This window comes from Oncorhynchus keta, chromosome 24 (assembly GCF_023373465.1).
Source record: "Oncorhynchus keta strain PuntledgeMale-10-30-2019 chromosome 24, Oket_V2, whole genome shotgun sequence".
Taxonomy (NCBI): domain Eukaryota; kingdom Metazoa; phylum Chordata; class Actinopteri; order Salmoniformes; family Salmonidae; genus Oncorhynchus; species Oncorhynchus keta.
In genome coordinates, this window is record NC_068444.1 from 24955145 (window position 1) to 24981931 (window position 26787).

Sequence of the window (26787 nt, forward strand, 5' to 3'; positions counted from 1 at the left end):
ACACTGAATGAAAATACAAAAGGTCTGCTTTAGGCCTGTCTCCTGATATTTTCCAACTCAGCGAAAAGCTTTTGTGCGACTGAAAAAAGTTAAGTTAAAAGCTTAGCATGGTATGTGGAAACAACTGTCCAATAGTTGTGTAATACTAGCAAATACTTTTCACTGGTTCCTATCAGAGCCACTATATTCTCCCTGCATTCACAGGGCAAACTCTCTCACCGCTCCTCTCTGGCTGGCTTTAAAACAAAGTTGAAACCATATCATTTGCAAACAAAATGGGCACATGGAAGTGGTCTGTAACGTTTTAACTAAGGCTAAGAAGACTTTCTATTACATTTATAAAGCACAAAATAGATATGTATTTAGAGACACACTCTGCTTTGTATTTGACAGCACATTCCAGGGAAGAGAATAATATTTACACTTTCATTATTGTTGTTAGAATTGAAATACCAAAGAGGGTCAATGCTGCTATTGACCCTCCCTCATTTTAACCCTATTCAAGATAGCAACATCTCTTTCGCAATAAAGAAAGAATCAAAATGAACTAGAAAGTGAGTTCTCAAAAATATTGCTTGTCATACATTACCAATAACCTGGGGAAATACTGTGATTAAAATAGCAGGTTTATAAAGCAGGTCTGGTTGATAAACATTTGCTGTACCACATCATTAAAATGGTCAGAGCATGAGGTTGACTTTCCTCATCCCTGATTGAAGTTGCTAGTAAAAAACTCCAACACTCTCACAGCTGTTTGATTCAAGAGCTTGTTTATCATTTCAGTGAGTAACCTGACAGGACACATTCAACTACCCATTCTGGTCGGAATATAACATCTATATGACACTGCTGCAGTCAAATCTTTGTTCAGACGGCGAACTAGAGGAGCTAATTTTTCACTTTAGAGTGTCAGTTAATTGATACATTTCTTAGGTATAAATAGCATCCATCTGCATGTTTACAGGTGAATGCTATCTATCAAATAGAAAACTGATTGAACATAAACATAACTCTGGATCAGCATTCTATAGTAAACATTATTGTTTGGCTCTCTTGTGCTTATACACTGGTACAGTATACTGTATCTGCCTCATGCTCCCCAATTCTGGAATGGGGTGTCTCTCTAGTCACCATCTGGACAGCTGCAAGTCAATGTGTTATTCAGTCTAGTTTTCAGCTGTCCACTGTTCACTCAGTGCTTCAAAGACTGATTATGAATGAATAAAGAAAGACTTACATACTGTGCATATAGTAATGATGTATTTTCTTCCTGCTTTCATATCCGAAAGGGCTGTTCGACTGTCCCCATAGGATAACCCGTTTTGGTTCCAGGTAGAACCCTTTTGAGTTCCATGTAAAACCCTCTGTGGAAAGGGTTCTACACGGAAGCCAAAAGTGTTTTACCTGGAACCAAAAAGGGTTCTTCCAAGTGTTTTCCTTTGGATACAGCCAAAAGTGTAAAAGTGTATAGTGTATATTGTATAGTGTAAAAGTGTATAGTGTATATTGTATAGTGTAAAAGTGTATAGTGTATATTGTATAGTGTAAAAGTGTATAGTGTATATTGTATAGTGTAAAAGTGTATAGTGTATATTGTATAGTGTAAAAGTGTATAGTGTATATTGTATAGTGTAAAAGTGTATAGTGTATATTGTATAGTGTAAAAGTGTATAGTGTATATTGTATAGTGTAAAAGTGTATAGTGTATATTGTATAGTGTAAAAGTGTATAGTGTATATTGTATAGTGTAAAAGTGTATAGTGTATATTGTATAGTGTAAAAGTGTATAGTGTATATTGTATAGTGTAAAAGTGTATAGTGTATATTGTATAGTGTAAAAGTGTATAGTGTATATTGTATAGTGTAAAAGTGTATAGTGTATATTGTATAGTGTAAAAGTGTATAGTGTATATTGTATAGTGTAAAAGTGTATAGTGTATATTGTATAGTGTAAAAGTGTATAGTGTATATTGTATAGTGTAAAAGTGTATAGTGTATATTGTATAGTGTAAAAGTGTATAGTGTATATTGTATAGTGTAAAAGCCAAAAGTGTATATTTGTAACCATTTGTCATGCTAGTTTGGTTTCTCCTTGAGTGTGGACCAGATAAGTATTTGACGAGTACAAAGGGCGGTTACTTGTACAATATCACTAACAGCCTTACTAAATGACATTGACTAAGGTTTAAACAAAGTTGGAAAACTCTGACCAGCACATTTTCCAGGAGGGGGGGGGGGCTTTTTTTGACAGAGGGTTCTTTCTTCCTAAAAATAAATTGCCATCAAGATGATGGTAGTAATTTGTGATTACTGGGTGTGTCTTTGTCTCACTTAGTGAGGTACCATAGGGAGACAGTTGCATGTTGCATCAGGCCAAGAATACTCACAAAGTTTGCAGTGAGACTACTTAGAGAACTTGAGGTCAAACATTGTGTGCATGTACTGTATGTCAAAGAGAAAACGCAAGAGAAGTAACTCTAGTACTCAATGTTGGATGTTTTGGGTGACATGTTATGGTGTATGTGGATATCACAAAGACACTTCTACGTTATGTTAATTATTTCATACATTATTTATTTTGGAAAAATATTTAGTTGATTTCCTTAATGGGCAACAGTGATAAAACATTTCCAATAGCTTCTGTACAATGCTTCTTAAATACATTTATGTTGGAAAACAAAGTCACATTGACCTGAAGTGCCTTATATACATTATACATATTTGCAAAACAAACAAAATGAACTTAAATTATATCAAAATGTACTCTACAAAAATCACAAACAAATGGAACACAATGTAATTAAATTAAAAGAATACATCTTTGAGAAAAACAGTATTTTAACAAATTTGAAGGTAGTGTTTTCCCCTCTCTAAACCAATTCAGAAGACTGGCTCAAAGGATTTACAAATACACACTGCAGTCAGTGCATACTCATTATACTCATTATTAACTCAAATGTGTATGTTTAAATACATATTAAAAAGCAACCCTCCATAGTGCAATGAGGTAAAAAACTGTCCTCACAGGCAGTGCAACAAGTCCATATTACGCACGTTCCTGGGAAACATAACTTGTGAGAGCGCGGGCCAGTGTGGTCCAACATCCTTTTTATCTGCAGTCACTGTGCTTACTTCAGTTGAGAACCAGCTCATTCTGAATATCACTTTCAATGTCTTAGTCTCACAGCAGCAGTTACACGAAGGGAAACCTTCCCCCTGGGTTTGAGCAGCATTCACCGGAGTAAAACCTCCTGTAGAGAAGACGAGCTACAGCTCAGCTGTGGTGTTAAACCTGGGAAAGACAAGAGGGAAAGATGCTTTAGTTTCAGAGTGTTGAGCCATTCGCGGACCAGAGAAAACAAAATATGCAAACTGAAAAGAGATATTAGCAGTGGTGAAAAAGAGCCAACACAACTCACCTCAGTCGCAATGATACATTCGTCTTTCTCATCTGATATGACGTAGACTGACTGGTACTTTGTGTCATTGCACATCGATGCTTCGTTGCATGTCGACTCCTCTGGACGTTTCTTTTCTGAGGCGTCACTGAGAACACAAGAAAAATAAATACATTAATATCAACATTCACCAAGACTCCTCAGACAGAAGCATGACTACTCCCATATGTGGCACATAATTTATATCCAAATGTGTAGATATTCACCTCTTTAAACTTTTTCTGTGTTTATCTTCGAAATCACTGTCCGAACACAGAGATTCGGAACAATTTGATTCGGAACACTTTGCCTCGCTCTTATCTTGGTCCTCTTTCGACACATCTTCTGGCTTCAGCTCATGCACCAGATTATAATCCGTTGACGAGTATCGCGACTTGTAGCCATTCTGCTCTCCTCCAGCATTGTCCGAGTGAAAGTCCACTTTCTTATTGGTGTTCTTGACCCCCGTCGTGCCGATCACGCTGACAGATAGGTCCTTTTCAGGTCGTTGACAGTTGTTGGCCAGGTTGTTCATGGTCTCACTCTCACTGTGGTTGTCTCCCTGCTGACTCCTCTGCTGCACCTTGACCCGTATGTAAACTACCAGCACGGCACAGGCCACCAGCAGCAGCAGCGCCAGGATAATCCCAGCACACACCGCGGTCCAGGGGAATGTGCCTTGGTCCTGGTCATCAGAGTATCTCTTATCAGCTCCCTCTAACCCGGGCTGTCCCTGGGGGTGGGCTGGCAGGAGGAACTGGCAGTTATGGCCGCCGTAGCCTGGCACACAGGCGCACACGTAGCGGTTTTTCCTCTCGTGGCAGGTGGCTCCGTTGTGGCAGGGATTGTGCTCGCATTTGCTGATGGGCGAGCTGCAGTTCTTGCCGGTGTATCCAGGTGGGCAGGTGCAGGTGTAATCGTTCATGCCATCCGAGCATGTGCCACCGCTCTGGCAGGGGTAGTTGGCACACTCGTCAATGTTGTCCTCACAGTTGGCTCCGGAGAAGCCCTCAGGGCACTGGCACATGTAGGAGTTCACAAGGTCCATACACTGAGCACCTGGAGACATTAGAAAGACATGTTAACCCCCTTTTCCAGTATTCATTCATGTCCTCATACTTACAGTAGAAAGACTAAACTGGTAAACACAGAACTAGAGAACTTTGTTTCAGCTTACCGTTGGAACATGGGTCGGAAGTGCAGTGGTCGATCTTCTTCTCACAGTTGAATCCGGCATAGCCAAGAGGACACTGGCAGTAGTATCCTCCCTCTGGGTTGTCAGCACAGCGTCCGCCATTAAAGCAAGGCCCATCGGCACAGGTCATGGCACTGAGCTCACAGTTATTGCCATAGAAGCCAGGGGGGCAGGTACATTTGTAGGTGTTTTCTTGATCCTGTCAGAGGAAAGACAAAGCACTTGCTTAGCAAAAGTTACAACTCCCTAACGACTTGTTATTAACTTGTTATCAACATGCTACATTCACCAGAAGGAATGCTTGCCAGCTCTAGCATAAAAGAACCACAGACTATGTGACATTACATCACTGAGAAATGCTTTCTAATGTAACTAATGAGGGGCAGCTCAGCCAAACTACTTACAGTGCAGCTTCCCCCATTCCGGCAGGGGTTGTCAGAACATTTGTTGACCTCAATCCCACAGCTGGCCCCAGAGAAGCCGGGTTTACAGGAGCAGGTGTAGCTACCCTGGCCAGTATTGGTACAAGTGGCTCCATTCATGCAGGGCTTGTGGTGTGTGCAGTAGTTGAGATCTGAAACAGACAATGGCACATGTGGCTTAGTCTTCTGAGAGTTAATGTACAGTGATATCCAGGATGTTTTACGACTTATTTTGAGGCGAAGAAAGCACCCCCCACCAATGTTTTCACCAAGTTCGGATTGCAGTGTCCTATTCTCTGAACCTGATTGGTATAGTGCCTTAAAGAACAGATACTGTATGCTGTCTCAAGACCAGTAGAGTTTGAATATGGTGGATAATGACAGAAGAGCACTAGTCAGTTGCATATGGTAGATAAACAGAACTCACCTTGGTTGCAGAAGAGGCCACCCCATCCCTCCAGGCAGTTACACTGCCATGGCTGCTGGCAGGTGCCGTGAAGACATCCTGGGTAGCGGATGCAGTCATCACAGTAACGCCCACTGAAGCCAACTCTACACCTGTAACCACACACAATGCAAATTGTTAGATGGCATATATGAAACTATACCAAACTGTGATCCTGTTGCCTGGTGTTTAACACATTGCTGGACAGGTCATTGGGACTTACTTGCATTCACCAGGCTTGTCACAGAACCCGTGCTCCTCACCACAACCAGGAAGACAGATCGCTGTATTGAAAGAAACCATCACACATGAATCATGGGAATCTAACTCATTGGAACATGTGTTTATACCAGCATAGCTTCTTTTCAGATGGGCCCTTTTCATTAAACACTGGGTAATTCATTTCAGTGGGCTGGTGGCCCCATTAGCCATTACCTAGAAAATATGCTCCCCTTGTCACCAGGGGGACCAACATTCTGCTTAACACAGTTGCTCCCACACAAAAGATTCACACACAAAGGCTTCTTTTTCTCCTAACTATGGGTCAGAAGTCCCTTTTTTTCTTTTCTGCTCATACAGCCCCTCCCCTTAATGTCCCCGAGTCTGTGCAGATAAGAGTGGACAGCTGGTGTACATGGTGCCAGTGCAGGACAGCTGCTCCATTGTCTACTCTCACTCAGCAGCTGCCCGCTTCCAACAATGCCTCACCGCACTAAGCCAATCAACGCCAAGCGCACTGCCAAGTAGCCAATCAGGCATTACATTTAATCTATGGCACGCGTGTGATTATTCGGCAAACTTCTCTCATTTAAATTTGCCAAAACAGTAGCATAGACACCTGTTGCAACCCAAATGTTTGATAAGTGAAACTATTTGGTAATAACACATCATGTATTCTGACTAAAGACTGCAAATGAACCACATTAAGAATACTTTTGTCAAAGAAAAAGAAAAATGGAACAACAAATGTTAAAGTAGGCTAAGTATGGGAAAGGAAAAGTAAGGAGGGTGCAGTCTACTTACGTTCTGTGCAGTAGGTTCCCTTCCATCCTGAGTTGCAGATGATCTCACCACGTTCCCCACAGGTGAAGTGACCAAAGGCATCATCTCGTGGACGGCAGAAAACAGAACAGCCCTCCCCGTAGTAATGCTCATCACAAACAAATCGGTAGGAGTACTTCAGCTCTGTTCTTCCACCAGTCTGTAAATCAGAGGACCACTCATCTCCCACTGTCAGATGCCTCTGAGTGGTGAAGCGACTGATCAGACGTTCAGGGTTATCTGAAAATTGTGAATACAGGAATTAGTACATATATCCCGATACATATTTACAATTAATGATGATGTACATTTGTTTGGTGACCTGTTGCACTCTATGGAATTTACCTGTTGAAAGATCATCATCGGAATCTGTGTGTAGGGCCTCAATGATCAGAGAGAATGTCCCCTGTTGAGAGAAAAAGAAGGAGAAAAGATCTAATTATGAACAACTGTACCAAAGGGTTATAAGATGCTGAGGCACCACTGTCCATAAACATCAGACTATTTCTCATGTGAAGGTTGGCATCTGTTAGGCCTAATAATAAAGGTGTGCCACCTTTAGGCTTCACACTTAATTCAACCACTTTCACACTTACTCATAGCTGTAAAATGAAACGTTTCAGAATTTCACGCAGAGCTGCCAATTATATGCCATCTATGAGGATGTGAAGTTTCCCACCCTGATAACATTTGTTAAACGTGCCCAAGTCCCCCTCCTGTCCTAATATAGACTACATTTCACGACCGTTACTGACATTGTCAATGCCCCATAAGTGGTGAACCCTGAGCATGCTGACAAAGCCGACGTTGTATAATTTTACAAAAATGCGCTGAAACGCTCACCGGCCACGTGAATCCAAAAGAAAATGGAATAGGATTGGCGAATGCTTCTGCAGTTGTTTCAGGCACTTGGAAGGAGTTTGATCCGAGGACAGGAGTCACCGCACCGCCATAGGTACAAGGGGGTTCCGGTGTTACGTTAACTTGATAATGCTTCAAGCAGATTCTAAAAAACGTTTTGCATTCACACTGCTGAATCCCAGAGGCTCCTTTGCAGCAGTTTGTATTGCCTGTCACTCCTTTCTTGTTGAGAAACTCTTGTAACTTCAACTCGAAAACGCCTGAACCAAGACCCTGTAAAAACACAATAAAAACATTAAGGTTGTAATATGTTTTCGATATGTACACATGACTAATGAATATGCCTCCACTTAAATTACAAATCAATTCAAGGGAGAGTCAAATTCGCAATACCTGGCATATCAAGACACAAAGGATGACAGCTATCGCGAGCGACTGGCGTCCCATTGCGGTGAGAATATTCAATAAATTGTTAAATGTCCACGAGCCAGGGCAATTTATGTATGACCCAGCTCAGAAAATCATCGAGAAAGTTATTTTCCGTTATCAAAAGTCCCAATTAAAAAATTCGGAAGGTCTTCAGACGTTTTGAATGGAACTGGAGTTTATCTCGATGCTTCTCAGTGTATCTTCCTGAACAACGTTTACAGTACAATGTAATCCTCAACAGTGGTGCTGGTGACGAAAAAATCCCGACGAAGAATGTGGGAATAAACTCGAAATTCCGTGCCAAGGCGTTAATTCCAATCCAGTTATGAGATAATGCAGTTCAACACAACTTCTGATTTGAGGGTGCAAAGGAGACAACCCAATTTTAGGGTTGATTGTGTTTTATTTATTTCCCCTTGATTGATAATGAGAAAAAGTTGTACTGATCCAAAACACTTCCCCAAGGCTTTCTCAGTTATTTTCCCTATGTAGCTATGCGTGTGTCTGATATCCCAGTCAGTCTGCGGCTGGTTATATACAGACTGCGCTGCTAGAGTAATGAGATGCAAATGAGCTACTCCCCAATCTGGCTCGAGCTGTCACAAAGGGACACTTTTCAAAACCTCCCTCTCAAAAGATCGCCAAATGGTCACTGAGCTGTAAAATGTGCAACCCTCCTTCCCCATGGCACAAAACAAAACATTCTCATTTACATTCCAACAAATTTTTAACCTTCAAGAATCCTTTACATCCCTCTCTGACATAAACCTCAAATTACATCACAGAACATCTCCACATCGTAAGACCCATGTAGGCTCCATGTACCCGTTCCAAATAGCTCAGGCCTCCAATGTAAGATTATTTCAAACTTCTTTTCAGTTTTTCATCCCCATTTTCTCTGAAACTTTGCTTTTGATTTCATTTTTTTATTTTGTTATTGTTTGCCAACATAAACTGTTTGTTCACACCATTACAATTAGTTTATTTAACCACAATGTAAAACTAATGGTCAACATGAAGTTACATGTAATCAAAAGGAAAAATCGATCAACTATAGCCTAAACAGGTTTTCCCATAGCTCTTTAAAAATCTTGCCCAAAACTAAGGATATTATCTCGATATAATTCAATATAACCAAACTACACAAATGTAGATGCTTGCACATTACGCATGTACCATGGGTTTCCTCAACACTTTTATGAGTTTTGAAAACTTTTAGCGTCAACAGGTGAATTGCTTTCATTTTTATTTATTTTTTACAACTGTAAATATTGTGTTGACTTTAATATAGATTTTCCATGTTCCATTCTTATACACTGGGCAGTAAAAACTGAGCTGGTGTGTGTCATTCGCGTGGCTGTCATTAAGGCACTTTGTTATTGTGCGGGGGTAAGAATACGTTTCTTCTTTGTTTCACTCAGCTGTATGTTAATTCAGGCAGCAGCACCTGCTCTCTCCACAATGTACTAGGGAGAAAGAGCTCCCCTCGGCGCACGCTGCCGTCCCTACAACAATGTCCAGTTAAAAAAACAAGTAGTTTGCTATTCCAGGAAAAAAAGTCGTCCCTTTTTTGATTATTTCGATATTATTCAACAACAGAGATTTTTCAACTAGGCCTAGCCTATCAAATCTGGTAAACTGTCCATTCTTTTTCATTGCTGAAACTTCTAGAAACACATTTGTGTCATGTGAAAGAGGACATCATTTGTATTGGTTGCTCTAAGCTGATTACTCTGCCTCTCTCTGGTGACACTGAGAGGGTGTGTGTGTGTGTCGGGGTGGTCTTAATTAGGACGCTAATTGAAACGGAATTTCAATTTCTGGCGGGTGGCAACAACGACATTTACATTTTTGAGCGGAGTTTAAATACAAGGAAAGCGTTGATCCCATGCGCAATTATGCAAAGTTTTTGTTTCGTGTGTTTTAATCTACTCTTGAGTTTACTAAGACATTGTGTGTATAATGTCTGACTGATGTTTTTTTGTTTACAGTCCTTATAATGTTCAAGATATGACACATCCAAATAAAGATTTGGAATAGGTGCCTACCTTTGTACCCAAAGGAAAAGTAGTAGAGAAAACATTTAAACACTATGACTAATACCATTATTCATGTGTCTACATGGCCATATGTGTTCTAAGAACTGAATTGTATTTAACCAGTTGATTCAATGCAGTAATCCGAAGGATGTGTCTCCAAGTTTTTACAGGTCTTTGCTGTGTGCGCAATTCCGCGTGCTTGAGGTTTGCGCATTCACCACTTCCCGCAAACTTCTATCATATCGGTCTTCAATCAGAGATTTATTATATTGACGTGGCACACATTTCTCGATTACTGCAGCAAAGCGTAACTGAAAGGCATGGTGAAATCCTTCAGAATCATGCTCACTACACTTATTCTTTTCAAACTTAATTTATGCCACGCGATTCTGTCTTGGTTAAATCAAGCAGAAAGCTCCTTATTCGAACTCCCCCTTCTTTCTGAAGGTGGACTATGGGGAGACTGTTTAACTTAAGTGTTTCTATAGGGGGCTGTTGTACTTTAACTCCTGCCCACCAGTAGCTCCAATGAACAAAGGAGGGACTCGAGGTCTGACTATTCATCTTTTCTTTGCGCTTTAATTTTCATTGATTTTGAATACAAGGGGGAGCCCTTGGGGATTCTATCTGAAGGGCACGACACGCCTTTAGATGCGGACAGCCCCCCAAGCCAACCATCTGCTCCTCACCAAATGGCGTTTCCCCCCCAACTTCAACTGCATGTCTCTACTGTTTCTCTACATATTGCAGTCTTCATCCAAATTGGACTGGAAGCATATTAAAGAGACTGCAACGGTATGATTCTGACCATATGGTTAGGGAAGCCAGAACTTTTTCCAGATAGATTGCTCGTGGGAACATAAACACTGTGAACATCACACCATAACAACCAGATAGGCCAACGCCTGAGTTGCTATGTTAACAGTACACTGATACAACCCAATCGTCAATTTAGGACCTTATTTGATGTACCGCGGTATGGCAATTGCTCCTTTGGATCAAAATGATGACCTGCTGTTATAACTTTGTTGCATAAATATGTTATTAGTTGTAAATAATACATGAATGTATATTGTTTTGAACAACATCAACAGACACCAGTTAATAAAAGAAGTGTCTAACGTTTTGCTTTGTCAAATAGGCATGCAGGCAACAGGTGAGATGTGCTGAGGCATCTCTTTTCTCCATCGTTTCCCTCAGTGATATAACTGAACTGGAGTACAGACATAAGACGTAGTTTGTTTAGTGCGCTGAACCTCCAGGCCTAGATTTATTTTAGGACAATGGATCTCTCGTCGGCATCCTGTGTGATGCTGCAAAGGCTTGTGTTGATTACAATGATAAAGAATCTGTCGCGTGGCTCGATTGCTTCCAGATGAAGGATAGGCAACAGCCGAGCATCATCCCATGACGACAGAAACTCAATAGCAAATCATCTGTTCGCTTTGGCCCTACCCCTATTTTAATGACAATAGCCTACCCGTGTTTTTACCTGTGATTCTATGAACGAGATGGGATTAATTTGTCTTCAAGAAGTCAGATTACTCTGGCCAGCTGCTCTGTGAGTGGACAAAAACACATTTCAAAAAGGTCGTTTTTTGTGCCCTGTATGTTGTTGGGGTCATGGGGGGAGATTGGGGTAACTTTGTTTGTGTGGGTCTGTGTATGAGAGCGCGCGTGCGCGCTTGTATTTGTGTGCATTCTTTAGGACGGATTTGTACTGCTGAGCCACTCTAGAATTCTTTAGCAGAATGGTGGGCAGGCGCGTGCTTTACCGAGAACATCTGCCTCTCTTCAGGGTATTTAAAAAAAACTTGTGTGTCAAGGGTGGATCCTTGGGGGGGGAGTCAATAAAAGGTTAGAGGTGATCCACACTGCAATATTAAGACGTAGGCCTAGGTCTATAACCTAGTCATGTAAACATATGAGCATGAGAAAACCCCATATTCAATGGATTAGAGGTATAGCATATATTAAGGCCTCTGGGCCTACAAATTAAAGTATGCACTGCAAAATAGTTTGCATCGTTGTATTATCAACTAAAATAAATTCATAGCCTAAGGTAGGCTAAAATAGGCTTAATAAATTAGCTGAAAAATATTGTTGTGACTTTGTATGCTGCAGTCTTTTTTGTTTTTAGCCAATTGCATCCCTACCCCCATAAAACCAACCACCTTCGCTATTTCCCCCTCAGGATGAGCTCCAGCGATAAAATACCATCAGACCGTTGTTATGAGCCCCTCACCCCAATTCTGCAATCTGAATTACGACACAACGCCATCCCACTGAATGGTGGATTTAACGGGGCGGTGCCCCTTTAGAATGGCTCCCCATGTCCCTGGGAGCATCTGCCCAGAGATGAACAGATGTAAGCACCTGTGGTGACAGCCCGCATATGCTCTTACCCATTCACACTTTTCAAGACACTGACACAATAGAATATAGAGCTTTGTGTGCGCAGTAATATAACTCCTGGATGATCTATTTCTCCTCAACAGCAGTAGGCCGTAACATCAATTCAATATTATGTCTAGTTAACCAACTTCACTATTGATTAAACGCTTTCCTCAACTTTATTTCAAAAGGTTAAACAATTATTAGGGTATGAAGAGGGACAACATTTAAGTTAGGCCTGAATCATAACCTAGGCCTACTTCTTATTAAATAGGTTAAAGCTTTATGTAGCAAGGTCCCTAACGGATACTCTGGTGATGTTTCAAAAACCGAAACAAATGTTGCAGATTCGAGTTACCTTGTTACAGAACGTTACAGTCTTCATCCAGGTTGTATCACGACCGACCGTGATTGAGAGTCCCATAGGGCGGCGCTCAATTGGCCCAGCGTTATCCGATGTAGCCCGTCAATGTAAACAATAATTTGTTATTAACTGACTAGCCTAGTTAAATAAAGGTTAAATAAATGAAATATAAAAACAAAACAAACAAAATAAACCGTGTAAAAGTTCAACAAAAGTATCCTTGCGCTCACGTGTGTTTTTGGCTCTTACGTGCTGACGCAACTCCGCGTCCAGTTCAAAACAGGAAGTGGTCCTATCTGCTGAAGACGAGCTAGCACATATTCTGCTACGTTATCTTAACGCTGAAGTAAGTAATACCACATTAAGGAAGTATATTTGGTGCATCACGTACACACAGTTATGCAGACTGCAATACATTGAATACAGTTCAAACCCATAGTTGCTTGCCAGGCCCAGGGGTTGTTTAGCTAGCTAGGTAGCTACTGTTATATGCAAGTCCTGCAGACTGAAATGCATGGGCAGGGAGGCATAACTAAGCGCGCGCAAAGTGAGCGTGCACCTTTGAAACTGTTTAAATTGTTGTGAAAATTATTTCCCTGAATATTCTGTGAGCATTATCCATGTAGTCAGTCATTAATGCACTTGAATGATATACATTTACTGGTATGAGCTTGTGTAAAATATTGCTCCTTTCAGAATAGCTCAGCACACTATTTAAAACGTATTTATCTCATTTGTTTGTCTTTGTAGCAGGAATGGGTGTAAAAGGCTTGCAGTATTTTATGGAGAAATGTTGTCCAGAAACCTGTGTGATGGTGGACTTCAGGGAGATGGCAAGGCAGCATGTCAACAGTCACCAACAGGGCAGTAGCATCCCTCTTCCTACACTGGTGGTGGATGGCATGGCCTGTCTGAGGCACTGGTACAGTTGTCAAGCTTGGGTGTATGGTGGTCAGTGGAAAGAGTATATGCATTGCCTGAAGGAGTTTGTGGGTGCATTCGTGACTGCAGGTATCCGACTTGTGTTTTTCTTCGACGGGGTAGTGGAAGAAGAAAAACGGGCGGAGTGGGTGAATCGGCGACTGAAGGTCAACGAGGAGGTTGCCAGGGTGTTCCACTATTTAAAGTATCATGGTCAACAGCCTGGCCGGGAGCTGTTCTGCCTCCCCTCAGGGCTGGCCACCTTCTCTCGCTTTGCCCTCAAGTCTCTGGGCCAGGAGACCTGGTGCTCTGTTCGCGAGGCCGACTATGAGATCGCCAGCTTTGCCCTCCGTCACAACTGTATGGGCATCCTGGGGCAGGACACAGACTTCATCATCTATGACTCAGTCCCCTATCTGTCTGTGGCTCAGCTAAGGCTAGACACCATGACCACCGTGCTGTTTTCCACAGACAAATTGTGCCACGCCCTCCAACTGCAGAAGAGTGAGCTCCCTCTGCTCGCGTGTCTCCTTGGTAATGACGTGGTGCCAGAGCAGCGGATGCAGCGGCTGCGTAGCGATGCCTTGGCAGCTTACAGGAGGAAATATCCACAGTCTCCACCTCAAGGGGAGAAGATTTATGCTGTAGCAGATTTCATCAGTAGCAACAAGCTGTCCAGAGAGGGAGCCCATGGTGTTAGCTGTCTGCCTCTAACAGATAGAGAGGTTCTGGAGAAAGGAGTACAGTACTATCTACTTCCTGGTCAACAGCCACTATGGGACATTAGTGATACCTCTCCTCGTAGCCCTGTGTGTCTGATGAAGAGCTACTTGAGTCCTGACATCCTCCAGGTAATTCAATATAAGAAGCAGACATAAATTGTTGCAGTTTTAAAGAGATAACATAAAAAGCCCAAACAATATGATGATAGTTTTGAGTCCTGTTTTACAGGCAGCCAAAGAAAAGCACATGCGAGCAGAGTGTTTTATGGTATACAATGTACTGTATGATGGTGTGGTGGAATGCAGTAATACACTTGAAGACAGGGAGGATGCTGAGCTCACTCCACAGGCAATTGTGTATCAATCTTGCAGAGAACGCATCTACGGCATTCTGTTACCCACATATCCAGGTATTGTATATTACGTGGTTATTACGTTCTTATTACAATATTACATGGTTATTACAACATTGCATTCTTATTTGTTGTCTGTTTTACTACCAGGCACCAACTCAATGAAGCAGGTTGCCACTTATCATGCATCTTTTCTCAGACAGTAGTGGACAGGCCCCAGCTGTGAGGGAATGGTTTGTTTTTCCTGGAAACCCACTAAAGGACCCCAAAGTAGTCTCTCCCTTGCCCCTGAACCACTCTGGTATGTTGTGAATTCTTAACATTAATTTAACCACTCATGTGGAATAAGAAGTTGATTGCATATTGATGCAAAGTGCTGTAGATAGATTTATCTCACTTTGAAATAATATTTTCCTTACCATGTTGGAAAATCAGATTTGAAGCGTTTATGGTTTGGGAAGGACTCCGAAACAAAATGCCTCCGCATCGCCACCTTCTTGGCTATATTTGAGTTGGATGAATTCTCAGTGGAGCATGATCGTCTGGATGGCTCTTTGATGGCTGTGCTGTGCCTTGTGACCTACATTGCCATGCAGGTGGGGAAAATACTATGTTTTAGTGTGAAGTGTTTTTTTTCCGTCTGCCTGTACTTCAGTCTCTTGTCTCAGTAGAGTGTTAGTCTACATGAACCAGTCTCCCCTCTGGGGTTTTACAATGTTGCTGTTGCTCTAGCTCATATTATTGGACTTTGTTATGAAAAGAGGACTGACATTATCACATAGATCATTTACCCCCCCGATGCTCTGATTCAAACTTTTTCTCTGTGGTTCTCGCTAGACAATGAAGCTATCAGCGTCTAATAAGGAACACTAGTTATGTCTACTGCTGCACTTAGGGTGCTATATGCATAATGCCCTTTTCATGTTTTCTCAGTGATTTCTCATTCTTGGATGTTTGTTTTGTATACAAGACTGTGTTTCCATTACCCTCAGACTAGAACACTTCTCATGCTTGTTTTTAGGTGAGCCACCTCTCCTTGGAAGACATAGATGCATATCTCAGCCAAGCCATCTGTGTCAGGTACAAATCCTACACAGAACTGCTTCACACAAGGGTGAGTGAGATACGCTAGTGTCCTCTGGCTGTTTCATACAAACCATTTAAGGTCTTTATAGATGCTTTATAAAAGGGTTGTCACATTTCTGAAAGTGTCAGATATAAAGACCTGTTACTTATATAGTTATACATTTGCTTATAAATGATAAATGATTTGTGTAGCATCTATGTAGGCCTTATTCAGAGTTTGTGAAGACTTCATTTAGCTTTTAAAGTTGTTTGTTTTAAAGTGGGACCCTTCTATTTTCGAAAAACTGAAGAAAGTTGGAAGGCATAGAAGTCTTTCCAGTATATGCTCTGCATCTTTATACTACTCATCCAAGTCTTCTAATTTTGCATGTGAGGACAACCTGCTAATTAGGTTGGAGAGTGTATAGTGTATAGCCCATGATCATATGTGGTCCTTCTGTGGCTCAGCTGGTAGAGCATGGCGCTTGTAACGCCAGGGTAGTGGGTTCGATTCCCGGGACCACCCATACGTAGAATGTATGCACACATGACTGTAAGTCGCTTTGGATAAAAGCGTCAGCTAAATGGCATATATTATTATTATTATTATTATATGTCTCCTACCCAGTCATTGAGGTGGACTGAGAGACAATAGACTGAGAGACAATAGCAGGTAGGGTGCACTGATTTTATTTGGCCCACCCTAAGTCTTGTGAATGTCTGTCTCCACACCGGCAGGCATTATTCACTCACTTACATGACAACTGTGTAGACACATTCAAACAAATGCATCCCTAACCACACCCAAGACAACAACAAGAGAATGAGGCTGGGAGAATTGGATAGTCAAAAAGCCGTTTTTCCACGATACAGCAAGTCCCACAGAAGAAACTCGGTTGACTCTCAATATGCAAGAAGATGCAGCAGGAGAAACTGCTGGGGGTGGGGGTGTAATTTGGGGTTGCATTGCGACATTCCTGCCCAAACTGCTCTAATTGTGGCCTGAACCTGAGAGCGATGCTTTGGCGACGGACTCCAAGCTGTCCCTGACACTGACCACAGCAGCTATTTGCAGCTCCCCACCCTAATTTAAACCTTACTATGCCTGCTATTTCTGCCCCAGCTGCCCAGAGCGGGCGGTGGTTTTCCTGGGCCCGGGTTGATAGTGGCTACTTACAGTAGAGATAATGGATGATAGCAATGACAAATTAAAGCTTAGTGGGAGACATTCAGGAAGCCACCTCCTGATTTACAGTGCCTCCATAGCGTCCTCCTTAAAGCTAGCATCAGTCAGTTTCTCTTTTCTTGTCAAATCAGGATTGTTACTGTTACTCTGATATTTATAGAAATCGACTCACTGTGCACACTCATGTGTAACTCTCCATTCTTTCTCTTGTGATCATTGAACATTGTAAGGATTTTGTGTGTTTGTTTATATAACAGCTTCAGTAAACTCCAGCTTGTGTAACACTAGATCCCAGACTATATGGGGTGATTGTTTGTGTTGGGGAGATTTCTATTTAGTAAGTGCACATTAGCAGGTGTTGAATGGGTGGACTGGAGGAGGGAGCGAGAGAGGCAAATGCGCCGGGCGGGGTGGGGACCGCCTGCTGCTGGACAGATCAGAGTGTGTGTAAGCTTGTCTGCCTTTCCTACTCCAGGGCTCCACGCGCACCTGTTGCCTCACACCATTGTTGCATCCCTTCGGGAAGTATGTCACATCTGCCTGAAATCTCAGAAGGCCAGGGGTGGGGAGGGTCAGTGAGAGGAGGAGGGGGAGACAGATGGCAGGAGACTTTCCAGGAGCAGCCTGATACCCCTGGAGAGTCTCTATCACTCTCCTCTCTCTCTAATCTCTCTCCCCCTGCAGTGCTTTCTCATACTGGGGGAATGTCCATTCAGCCTAGGGCTGGGGATCAGGAGATGCCACTGCATTAGGGAGCTGCTGGGAGCCCGCATTCAGCCCTCATCCACACTCACACCAATAAACCCTTTTATTCAACAGCAAGGGCTCCAAATTAGACAATTCCTAGTTTCTACTAGTCATGAGTAGGGTTGTGAAATTCCAGAAACGTTCAATAAATTCATTGGTTTTCCAGAAGTCCTGGTTGGAGGATTCCAGATTTCCTGCTTATTCCCTCTGTATTCCGGGAATCCTCCAACTGGGATTTCGGGAGAACCAGGGAACTTATTGAAAGATCCCGGAATTTTGCAACCCTGGTCATGAGACACTTGTTCGTCTAAGCTTGTACAGCAGAATGGGATGTGCGGTGCTGTTTCAAATATACACTGGTAAGATCCTCTCTTGTGTAATGGACAGGAGACGGTTGTCCTGAACACAGAGGGGTGCCCCCAGGATTGTTGGCTGTCTCAGGCGTCTGGTTGGAAAAGATTTGAATGTTTATGCTTTGGGGAAGTTGCTGTGAGGACAGCTGCACCCATCTCCTTAAAAGACATGGTTCTTCCCAACTTTTTACCCCCTTCACTGAGGGTGGATCCATGGCTGGAGATTAGTATTCTTACTTCAGCATTTAGAGAAAAAAACACCAAATTTTGGAAAGGAGGTTTGACTAAGTTTAGAAATGTTCAAGGAAAATTGTAACTGGTTTTCTAATTGGCCAGGGATCCCACACACAAGTATGTGTTTCTTACTTAACTGCCACTTTCAACCAATGAACAGGAAAAGTGTAGCCACACATTGTCAAATTACTACGTGTCAAATTGGCCAGTTTAGGCCTATACTCTGTTTTAAACAAGCCCCAAAGTAGTAGCTTCCCTTGCTTGCCTGTATGTGTGTTTAGATATGGGATGAGTGCTTTGTTTAGGGGCAGTGTGCCTGGAAGGCACAGGCTGCTGACTGCATCCTTTTAGCTTGATCTCTCTTAGTTTGCTTTAGCTGAAGCTGTGTTTGAATGGGGAGCAGGCGGCAGGCAGGTTTCTGGGCTGATGTGTTTGAATGGGGAGCAGGCGACAGGCAGGTTTCTGGGCTGATGTGTTTGAATGGGGAGCAGGCGGCAGGCAGGTTTCTGGGCTGATGTGTTTGAATGGGAAGCAGGCGACAGGCAGGTCTCTGGGCTGATGTGTTTGGCAGGGCCTAATCAGCCCTCTTATCTCCTATGGGAGGGACCAGGTGAGACCTAAGGGTAAATACACTCCCCTACGTATTTATTTGGACAGTGAAGCTGAAACTTAATTTGTCTCTATACTCCAGCATTTTCATATGAGGTGACAATACAGAATGTCAGTTTTTATTTGAAGGTATTTTAATATCTGGTTTACCATTTAGAAGTTAAAGCACTTTATGTAAAATTGCAGATGCACAAAGATCATGCCCCCAAAACATGCTAACCTCTCACCATTACCTAAACGGGTTGTTAGCATTTTCTGGGGCGTATGCTATTTAGGCCTCTGTCACAATTCATTATTCAAGATTCATTCATAATTATCCGCAATCATGGTAGTATCCACATACATGTAGAAGTGTTCAGAAACATATTCTATTATTAATTACAATAAAAGTGACTCCAAAAAGACATCCTTGTGCGATTACATTATTTACTATTAATTTCTACTGGGCACAACATAATCTGAAACACAACCAAAACAAACTGCAAATGCATCCAACAAGTTTGTGGAGTCACAAGCTTGATGAAAGTCATTGTGTGCTAGAAATATGGGACAAAATACTAAACTTTTGACTAAATTTAATACACTGTAATTGCATTTGTCCAAATACTTATGATACCTTCAAATGGGGGGGACTAGATACATAAAGTGCTTTCATGTCTAAACCGTAAAACAGATATGTATGAAAATACCCTCAAATAAAAGGTGACATTATGTACTGTCACCTCATATAAAACATTTGATCACAAATCCAAAATGCTGGAGTACAGAGCCAAATTAAACATTTTAGCGTTCCTGTCCTACTTAATATGTAGGGAATTGTACAGGGAACATCTGCCTGTTGGCTAGCTAGCTACTGCTCTTGTCATGCTGCTACCCGTGCCTCTCCTCTCTCTGTGCAGATCAACTCTCTGGGGCAGAGTTGATTTACTGTAACTTGTCTGGCTCCATAATGTATGTGCTATAGCATACTCTTCTATTGTCTTCATGCCATACAGTTAGGACGATACATTACAGAACACTTCCATAGAAACATATGGTGTAGAACAGATATGGTTGTCTGTCATGTAGAATAGAGAATCATGTGAGCTCTATTGATTCTATTTCTATCTGCTCTGCAGGTCTCTCATGTGGAGCCCCGGGCGGTTCAGCTGGGCTCTCTGTTTGTCCGAGGGCTGACCCACCTGGTGGCCGCCAACAGTGCTTGTGGATGCCCCTTCCCCATGGAACAGCTGATGCCCTGGAACACCTTTGACGGCCTGCTCTTCCACTCAAAGTACCTGCTGGCTCACTCAGGGAGGCCACAGGAGGAGCTGCTGGAGGGAAATGTGAGTCAGTGTACACAGTGGTAGTAGGATTGACTATAGATATTAGCTACTGTAACAGCGGTAGGAATAATTATAGCTATAAGCTACTGTAACAGTGGTGGTAGGTTTGATTATACACTGAACCATAATATAAATGTAACATGGTACAATTTCAAAGATTTTAATGAGTTACAGTTCATATAAGGAAATCAGTCTATTTAAATAAATTCATTAGGCCCTAATATATGGATTTCACATGACTGGGATTACAGATATGCATCTGTTGCTCACAGATACCTTAAAATTAAGGTAGGAGTGTGAATCAGAAAACCAGTCAGTCTGGTGTGACCACACATCTCCTTAACATAGAGTTGATCAGGCTGTTGATTGTGGCCTGTGGAATGTTGTCCCACTCCTCTTCAATGGCTGTGTGAAGTTGCTGGATATTGTCAGGAACTGGAACATGCTGTCGTACACGTCGATCCAGAGCATCCCAAACATGCTCAATAGGTGACATGTTTGAATGAGTATGCATGCCATGGAAGAACTGGGACATTTTCAGCTTCTAGGAATTGTGTACAGATCCTTGTGACATGGGACCGTGCATTATAATGCTGAAACATGAGGTGATGGCTGCGGATGAATGGCACGACAATGGGCCTCAGGAGCTTGTCACGGTATCTCTGTGCATTCAAATCGACATAGATAAAATGGAATTGTGTTCGTGGTCTGTAACTTATGCTTGCCCATACCATAACCCCACCGCCACCATGGGACACTCGGTTCACAATGTTGACATAAGCAAAACCGCTCACCCAAATGACACCATACACGCTATCTGCCTGGTACAGTTGAAACCAGGATTCTTCCGTGAGGCGAACACTTCTCCAACGTGCCAGTGGCCATCGAAGGTGAGCATTTGCCCACTGAAGTCGGTTACGACTCCAAACTGCGCTCAGGTCAATACCCTGGTGAGGACCGCGAGCACGCAGATGAGCTTCCCAGAGACTGTTTCTGACAGTTTGTGCATAAATTCTTTGTTTGTGCAAACCAAGAGTTTCATCAGCTGTCCAGGTGGCTGGTCTTAGACGATCCTGCAGGTAAAGAAGCCAGATGTGGAGGTCCTGGGTTGGAGTGGTTCACGTGGTCTGCGGTTGTGAGGCCAGTTGGACATACTGCCAAATTCTCTAAAACAACGTTGGAGGCGGATTATGGTAGAGAAATTAACATTAAATTAACTGGAAACAGCTCTGGTGGACATTCTTGCATTCAGTATGCCAATTGCACGCTCCCTCAACTTGAGACATCTGTGGCATTGTTGTGCACATTTTACAGTGACCTTTTATTGTCCCCAGCACAAGGTGCACCTGTGTAATGCTGTTTATCAGCTTCTTGGTATGCCACACCTGTCAGGTGGATGGATTATCTTGGCAAAGGAGAAATGCTCACTAATGGATATAAACAAATTTGTGCACAAAATTTGAGAAATAAGCTGGGATATGTTCTTTCTGCTCATAAAACATGGGACCAACACTTTACATGTTGCGTTTTATATTTTTGTTTTGTGTAGATATGAGCTACCATAACTGGTGGTAGGTTTGATTTATAGCTATTAGCTACTATGTCTGTGGTGACTATCCTCAGATGAGGCCCCAAAAGCAACTTCCAGACATTGTGGCAAAGTTGTCTTTGAAACCAATAAAGTCAAAATCATGTAGGGGAAACCCTACCTTGTGTGTACACTCAGCGGGGAAGTGTTTTTCTTACTGAACTTGGCTCGTCTTGTTTAGGCATCCTGGGTGTCCCTGTTCCGTTTTCTGAGAGAGCTGGTCCTGGGAATCTGCAGCAGGCGTGGCCGGACCATCCAGTCCAGACCACGGATAACACATCCCGGTGAGAGACCCATTCATTTTACTAATGAAACATGTTGAGGTTCGAGTGTCGGTGAACAATGCACACAGATTTACATAAACACAGTCCATTCGTGCTAATAATGTCCTATTAATATGTCATTCTGCCCAGTTAGTGGGTAATCACTGTTCAATATACTGTATCTACAAAACATTTGTATATGCTTATACTATTTACTAAAAAAAATCCATGACAACATGGATCCTCCTCAAAGTTATCCTGCAATGTTGGTTGATTACTGAGGCAAAGACATTGCTACTCTTTGCCACGCTCGGAGAGTCAGCCTATCATTATTATCCATATGTTCTGAATAAAAGGAAAGAATTCTAGTTGAGAGAATGTGTACTCTACCATGTAGGACTGTTGGTGCCCCTTGTGGGGGAACAATACCCAGTAGTCTCTACAGTCTATAATAAGATCCATCTGGGCCTCAGTCCATTGGCAAAGTTCCAGTGGAAGATCATTTTGGCTCCTCAAGATGCTTTGTCATAACAAGAATAATTCTGGGTTTCTTTTTATAGGATGTGATCTATATTAGGTAACATAACAAGACAACCAAATTATAACATCCCAGAACCAGCCTGTTACAAAGTCCTCAACCCCCACTGCTCATCTGGCATCCAGCGTACTGTGGTTCTTTTTGGAGATTAAAAGAACCCGGACGGAAAAATGTTCTCCATCTGTTTGTTCTCTTGACATTGAACAACACGTGAAATATGAACTACATTTTGTTTAGCTTTGGTTGCTTTTGCTTGGGCTGCTATGATTTGATTTGTAATGTCTGCTCTTTGTCCAAACACAGTATTTGAATTCATGTATGATACCCTATTTCTGTGGGCCACAAATACTATGAGATATTGAGTGTGGAAAGGGGGCTTAAGTTTGGAATAAGCGACTAGTTCTGTAAACAAAATCTAACAACTCAAAATAAGTGTTGAAGTATAGATGGGAATGGGAACTTGTCCAAAACTGTCACGCTTAGTAAGGCCAGGACGATAGCAGTATGTTGATACTCCTTAGGATCGTAGCAAGGAAACAAAACACGAAGCGGATTTCAATGATTTAGGAAAACAGGCCTAATGTTGGAAACAGACATCGTTATGTAGTCATCAAGTGACATGTATTTATTTTCCCGAGCTATAGCGCACAATATTTAACACACAGCAGGTTTTTAAACGGAACAAAGAGTTTTGTCTGCTTCGTGTTTTCATTTTTGCCATAGAAAAAATCTTGAGATATTGGTATCGTCACAGCCCTACAATGGTTTTCAGTAAAACATTGTTATGCTCCCAGAATATTGAGTTCCTCTGAGGTGAAACAAACATTCTGACCCTAATAACATAATGAGGCCCCTCTAATCATTAGAGTGGCTAAGTAAAAACAAGACAAAAACAGAGCCACCACGACCGTGTGTGTGTGTGTGTGTGAGGCTGATGTTTAACGGCTTTAAACATTTTTTTTTATAATTGTCTCCTTGCCAATGTTCACTTTAAGTCTCTGTCTTTCATACAAGTATTGTCCTGATTTTATAGATCCCATATGCTGCAAAAAAAGTTTTACTTCTTTTATTCGGTGTACACAAAGGTATGTCTTCAATTTATGTCTTAGACCCAACCAGTAATCATTACCCAAGGGTTGTGGGGAGATGGTGGTGGCGCTTTGCGAGCACAGAATTGTATGGTTTGTGTTTGGAGTGATTCTTAATGTTTCGTCTCCACAGGGAAATATTTATACCAAGACTCAAACTCATAATTAAAAGAGCATTTAAATATTTTGTGTGGTGTTTTCCTCAGGGAAGCATGTGGATCACAGTGAGCAGTGGAGTGAAAGAGGAGCCCCATCGGGGCATGGTCCCTCTCCTCAACGCTACAGACCCCAGACCAGATCCCCATCAGGACAGCATGGTCCCTCTCCTCAACACTACAGACCCCAGACCAGATCCCCATCAGGACAGCATTTTCCCTCTCCTCAACACTACAGACCCCAGACCAGATCCCCATCAGGACAGCATGGTCCCCCTCCTCAACACTACAGACCCCAGACCAGATCCCCATCAGGACAGCATGGTCCCCCTCCTCAACACTACATACCCCAGAGCAGAGGTCCTAGAGCACAGACACATGGTAGGCTACAGACAGGCCACTAGCTGCAGGTTGCTGCCTGGGCCAGGGCGTAGTGCCATTGAGGTTTATTCCAACCAGCCAACAACAAAGCAGTAGCAACCTAATTTGATTCTGTTGTTGGTTGAATGACTTTCAACCAGCTAACTAAAACGTAATGTTTTTTTTTTTAATTAAAAAATGTTTAACTTGATTTTATTCATAATCATATATCATTCAGAATTAATAATATTTTATATTTTTCACAGAACACAACAGACCAAGATCAACACATCCAAACAGGAGGAGATACCACCTGGCACCTAGGTGAGTGTCTGCGTTTGTTATACTGTTGCATGAGCAAGCTGCATCCATTCATTCTGCATTGCCTTGAGATTTATTTTTATTCTGATTTGTCTTGCCCCTCTGTTTTTACTGTAGGTGGCAGAACCCCCATCCTGATTTCCCCTGACTGTCAGTGTTGAGTGGACATGCCTTGCTGGGACCATCTTACAGAATTGCCCTGTTAAGAGCAGCACAGCCCAACACACTCAGGGGATGTGTCTGATATTAGACTGACTTGTGTTGAACTTTGTGAACACAGTTTGTGTTACCATAACCTCACTATCAGTTGGATTGGCTTGGAGAAATGTAGGTCATGTAACTGTATGAGATATTGGTTGCAATAGGAGAGGATATGCGTCACAAGGAGAGGAAAAGGGGCTTATTAGGTGAAAGAGGACCTGAGGTGAAAGAGGACCTGAGGGAGCAGTTACATTTCACTTGGTTTAGCATCTGAAATCCCAAAGTAAGCATTGACATACCAAAATAAGAAGGGATAGGTGAGAGTGGGGTAAGTTGAGCCACTCTTGTTTCTAGGAAACAAGACACAAAATGTATAATTTTGACCAAATGTTTAGGAAGAGGTCATTTAATGTCTGTGAGGGAAGAAACCACATGGAAAAAGTGGTAAGCAAGTTGGGTCCTCCAAAAATATTTTCACCAAGTCAAATTTATTTAATGTGTTAGGTTTAGGTACAAGCATCATGACAATTCTAACTAGATACTTTTAAGATCGTTCCATATGTCATTTGAGGTCTGTATAAGCTTCAATATGAGGTCCTAAACCTAGCATAAAAGTGCATCCTTGTAGCTGTGTGGGCTAATATAGTCAAAATGTTTGCCTTGGGGTAAATTGGGCCAATGGTTGAGGCAATGGCCAGTTGAGCAAATTTAAGTATTTTCTTCCCTGGCGTAATGCAAGGCATTATTGCTGGGGATATGAGATGACAACAAGGCCTATGTTAAAAGTGTTTTAACAAGTACAAAGTGTTTGTTAGGTGCTAAACCTGTGTTTTTAAAATATGCTTTAAATGATTTTAAAGTGATTGTGATTGGGTTGAATTGTGTTTGGGAAATAAAAATAGACATGGTTTTATAAGAGTAGTGGTAATATTTTAATTTGGTACAGAAATGTGTAGGCAGCTTAACTTTACCCTGGCCTGTGGCTCAACTTACCCCATGCCCGGGGTAAGTTGTGCCAAGAGAGCACTTTTTCTTTTGTATTTATGTACTGTTTACATGAATACTGATTATTATCATGGATACACAATATCCTGAAATATATGTAGATCATTGTTTGAAAGAACACTGTATTTCCCTTGATAGAGATGCTGAATATTTTTTTTTAAATGGCTCAATTGCCACTTTCTTACCCCTAAATTTTCTCCCTTTGCTAGGATGTTAGTCTGGGTCCAGTGGGATCTGAGGTAGTGTTCAAGTTACTCTGAATCTGAGCAAACTCCAAAGCATCACTTCAGAGATGTGGTGAGAGATGACTTGACTTTGTTGATGTATTTATATCAAGTATCACTTAGGGTATTTTATAATTTCAATGTAATTTACTGTGATTATTCACGCAGATGTGATTGTCATCATTTTCAAAATGAAGTCATAGACCCTGAGCAAGAGCAACATCCAATGCTATCAAAACCAACTGCCATGCTCCACTGCCATTATCAGTGTTTAGAATGCTGCCGCATTCCCGATAGAAGGCAGCGAGCAGCGCTAGGCTTACACTGAGAATCTCTGGGGCTACCCATGGGGAGAGAGAGCTGGGTGATGACATGCATGGTGTACCATGCAGGGCCTCCCTATTCCTGACAAGGAGAACACCTGCAACAAGTGGTAAGTCACATTCCCTGGTCAGTGGTCAAAGCACAGCTCTTTCCTCTTATCTGTAGAAAATGAAGCACATACTGAAATTAAAAACAAAGCTATATAAACAGATGTCTTGACCTTGGTGGCAGAGCAACATATAGACTGAGCAGGAAAGAGATTTGATTTCTCCAGAAAAAATAAAGGAGAAAAGGACCAGGTTGTTGATACGGTGATGTCACAGGGTTCAGTATGATACTGAGCTTGATGGGCTTTTAGACAAAATACAATGAAAATCCTGTGAAGTCACCATGAAGGGAAACTATGCTGGTTAGAGCACTACTGCACAATACTTTTTCATATAATCTGATTATGGAAAACAGTGGACTGAATCCATGAGTAGCTGTGATTAGTATGATGTCAAAGGTGTAGCAGCAGGTAGCCTAGAGGAGGACCATTAGCCTGAAGATTGCTGGATCAGATGTGGAGTTATGGAAGA

General features: G+C 42.1%; 2 protein-coding genes across 7 annotated transcripts; one reads left to right on the forward strand and one right to left on the reverse strand.

Moving 5' to 3' along the window:
• Positions 1–2555: 2555 nt before the first annotated feature.
• On the reverse strand, positions 2556–12819 carry dld (deltaD). 2 transcript variants are annotated; one of them, XM_035801203.2, is made up of 11 exons: positions 12622–12819; positions 7384–7674; positions 6886–6946; positions 6523–6780; positions 5723–5783; positions 5482–5612; positions 5037–5206; positions 4615–4831; positions 3665–4496; positions 3420–3546; positions 2556–3292 (listed from the first exon to the last, which is right to left on the reverse strand). In XM_035801203.2, exons 1-11 carry the CDS (start codon positions 12685–12687, stop codon positions 3287–3289), a joined length of 2220 nt encoding a protein of 739 aa, XP_035657096.1. In that variant the 5' UTR covers positions 12688–12819; the 3' UTR covers positions 2556–3286. The 2 variants fall into 2 exon arrangements, with proteins under 2 accessions (XP_035657096.1, XP_035657097.1); XM_035801204.2 differs by lacking the exon at positions 12622–12819 and adding an exon at positions 7795–8445.
• On the forward strand, positions 11267–25574 carry fam120b (family with sequence similarity 120B). Of its 5 annotated transcripts, none has more exons than XM_052478004.1 (11): positions 11267–11430; positions 13378–14399; positions 14500–14680; positions 14823–14924; positions 15059–15219; positions 15645–15737; positions 19936–20142; positions 21912–22014; positions 23826–24155; positions 24401–24457; positions 24560–25574. In XM_052478004.1, exons 2-11 carry the CDS (start codon positions 13383–13385, stop codon positions 24601–24603), a joined length of 2295 nt encoding a protein of 764 aa, XP_052333964.1. In that variant the 5' UTR covers positions 11267–11430; positions 13378–13382; the 3' UTR covers positions 24604–25574. The 5 variants fall into 5 exon arrangements, with proteins under 5 accessions (XP_052333964.1, XP_052333965.1, XP_052333966.1 ...); XM_052478005.1 differs by having other exon boundaries at positions 11320–11430; positions 13381–14399; XM_052478003.1 differs by lacking the exon at positions 11267–11430 and adding an exon at positions 12831–12973.
• The last annotated feature ends 1213 nt before the right edge of the window (positions 25575–26787 follow it).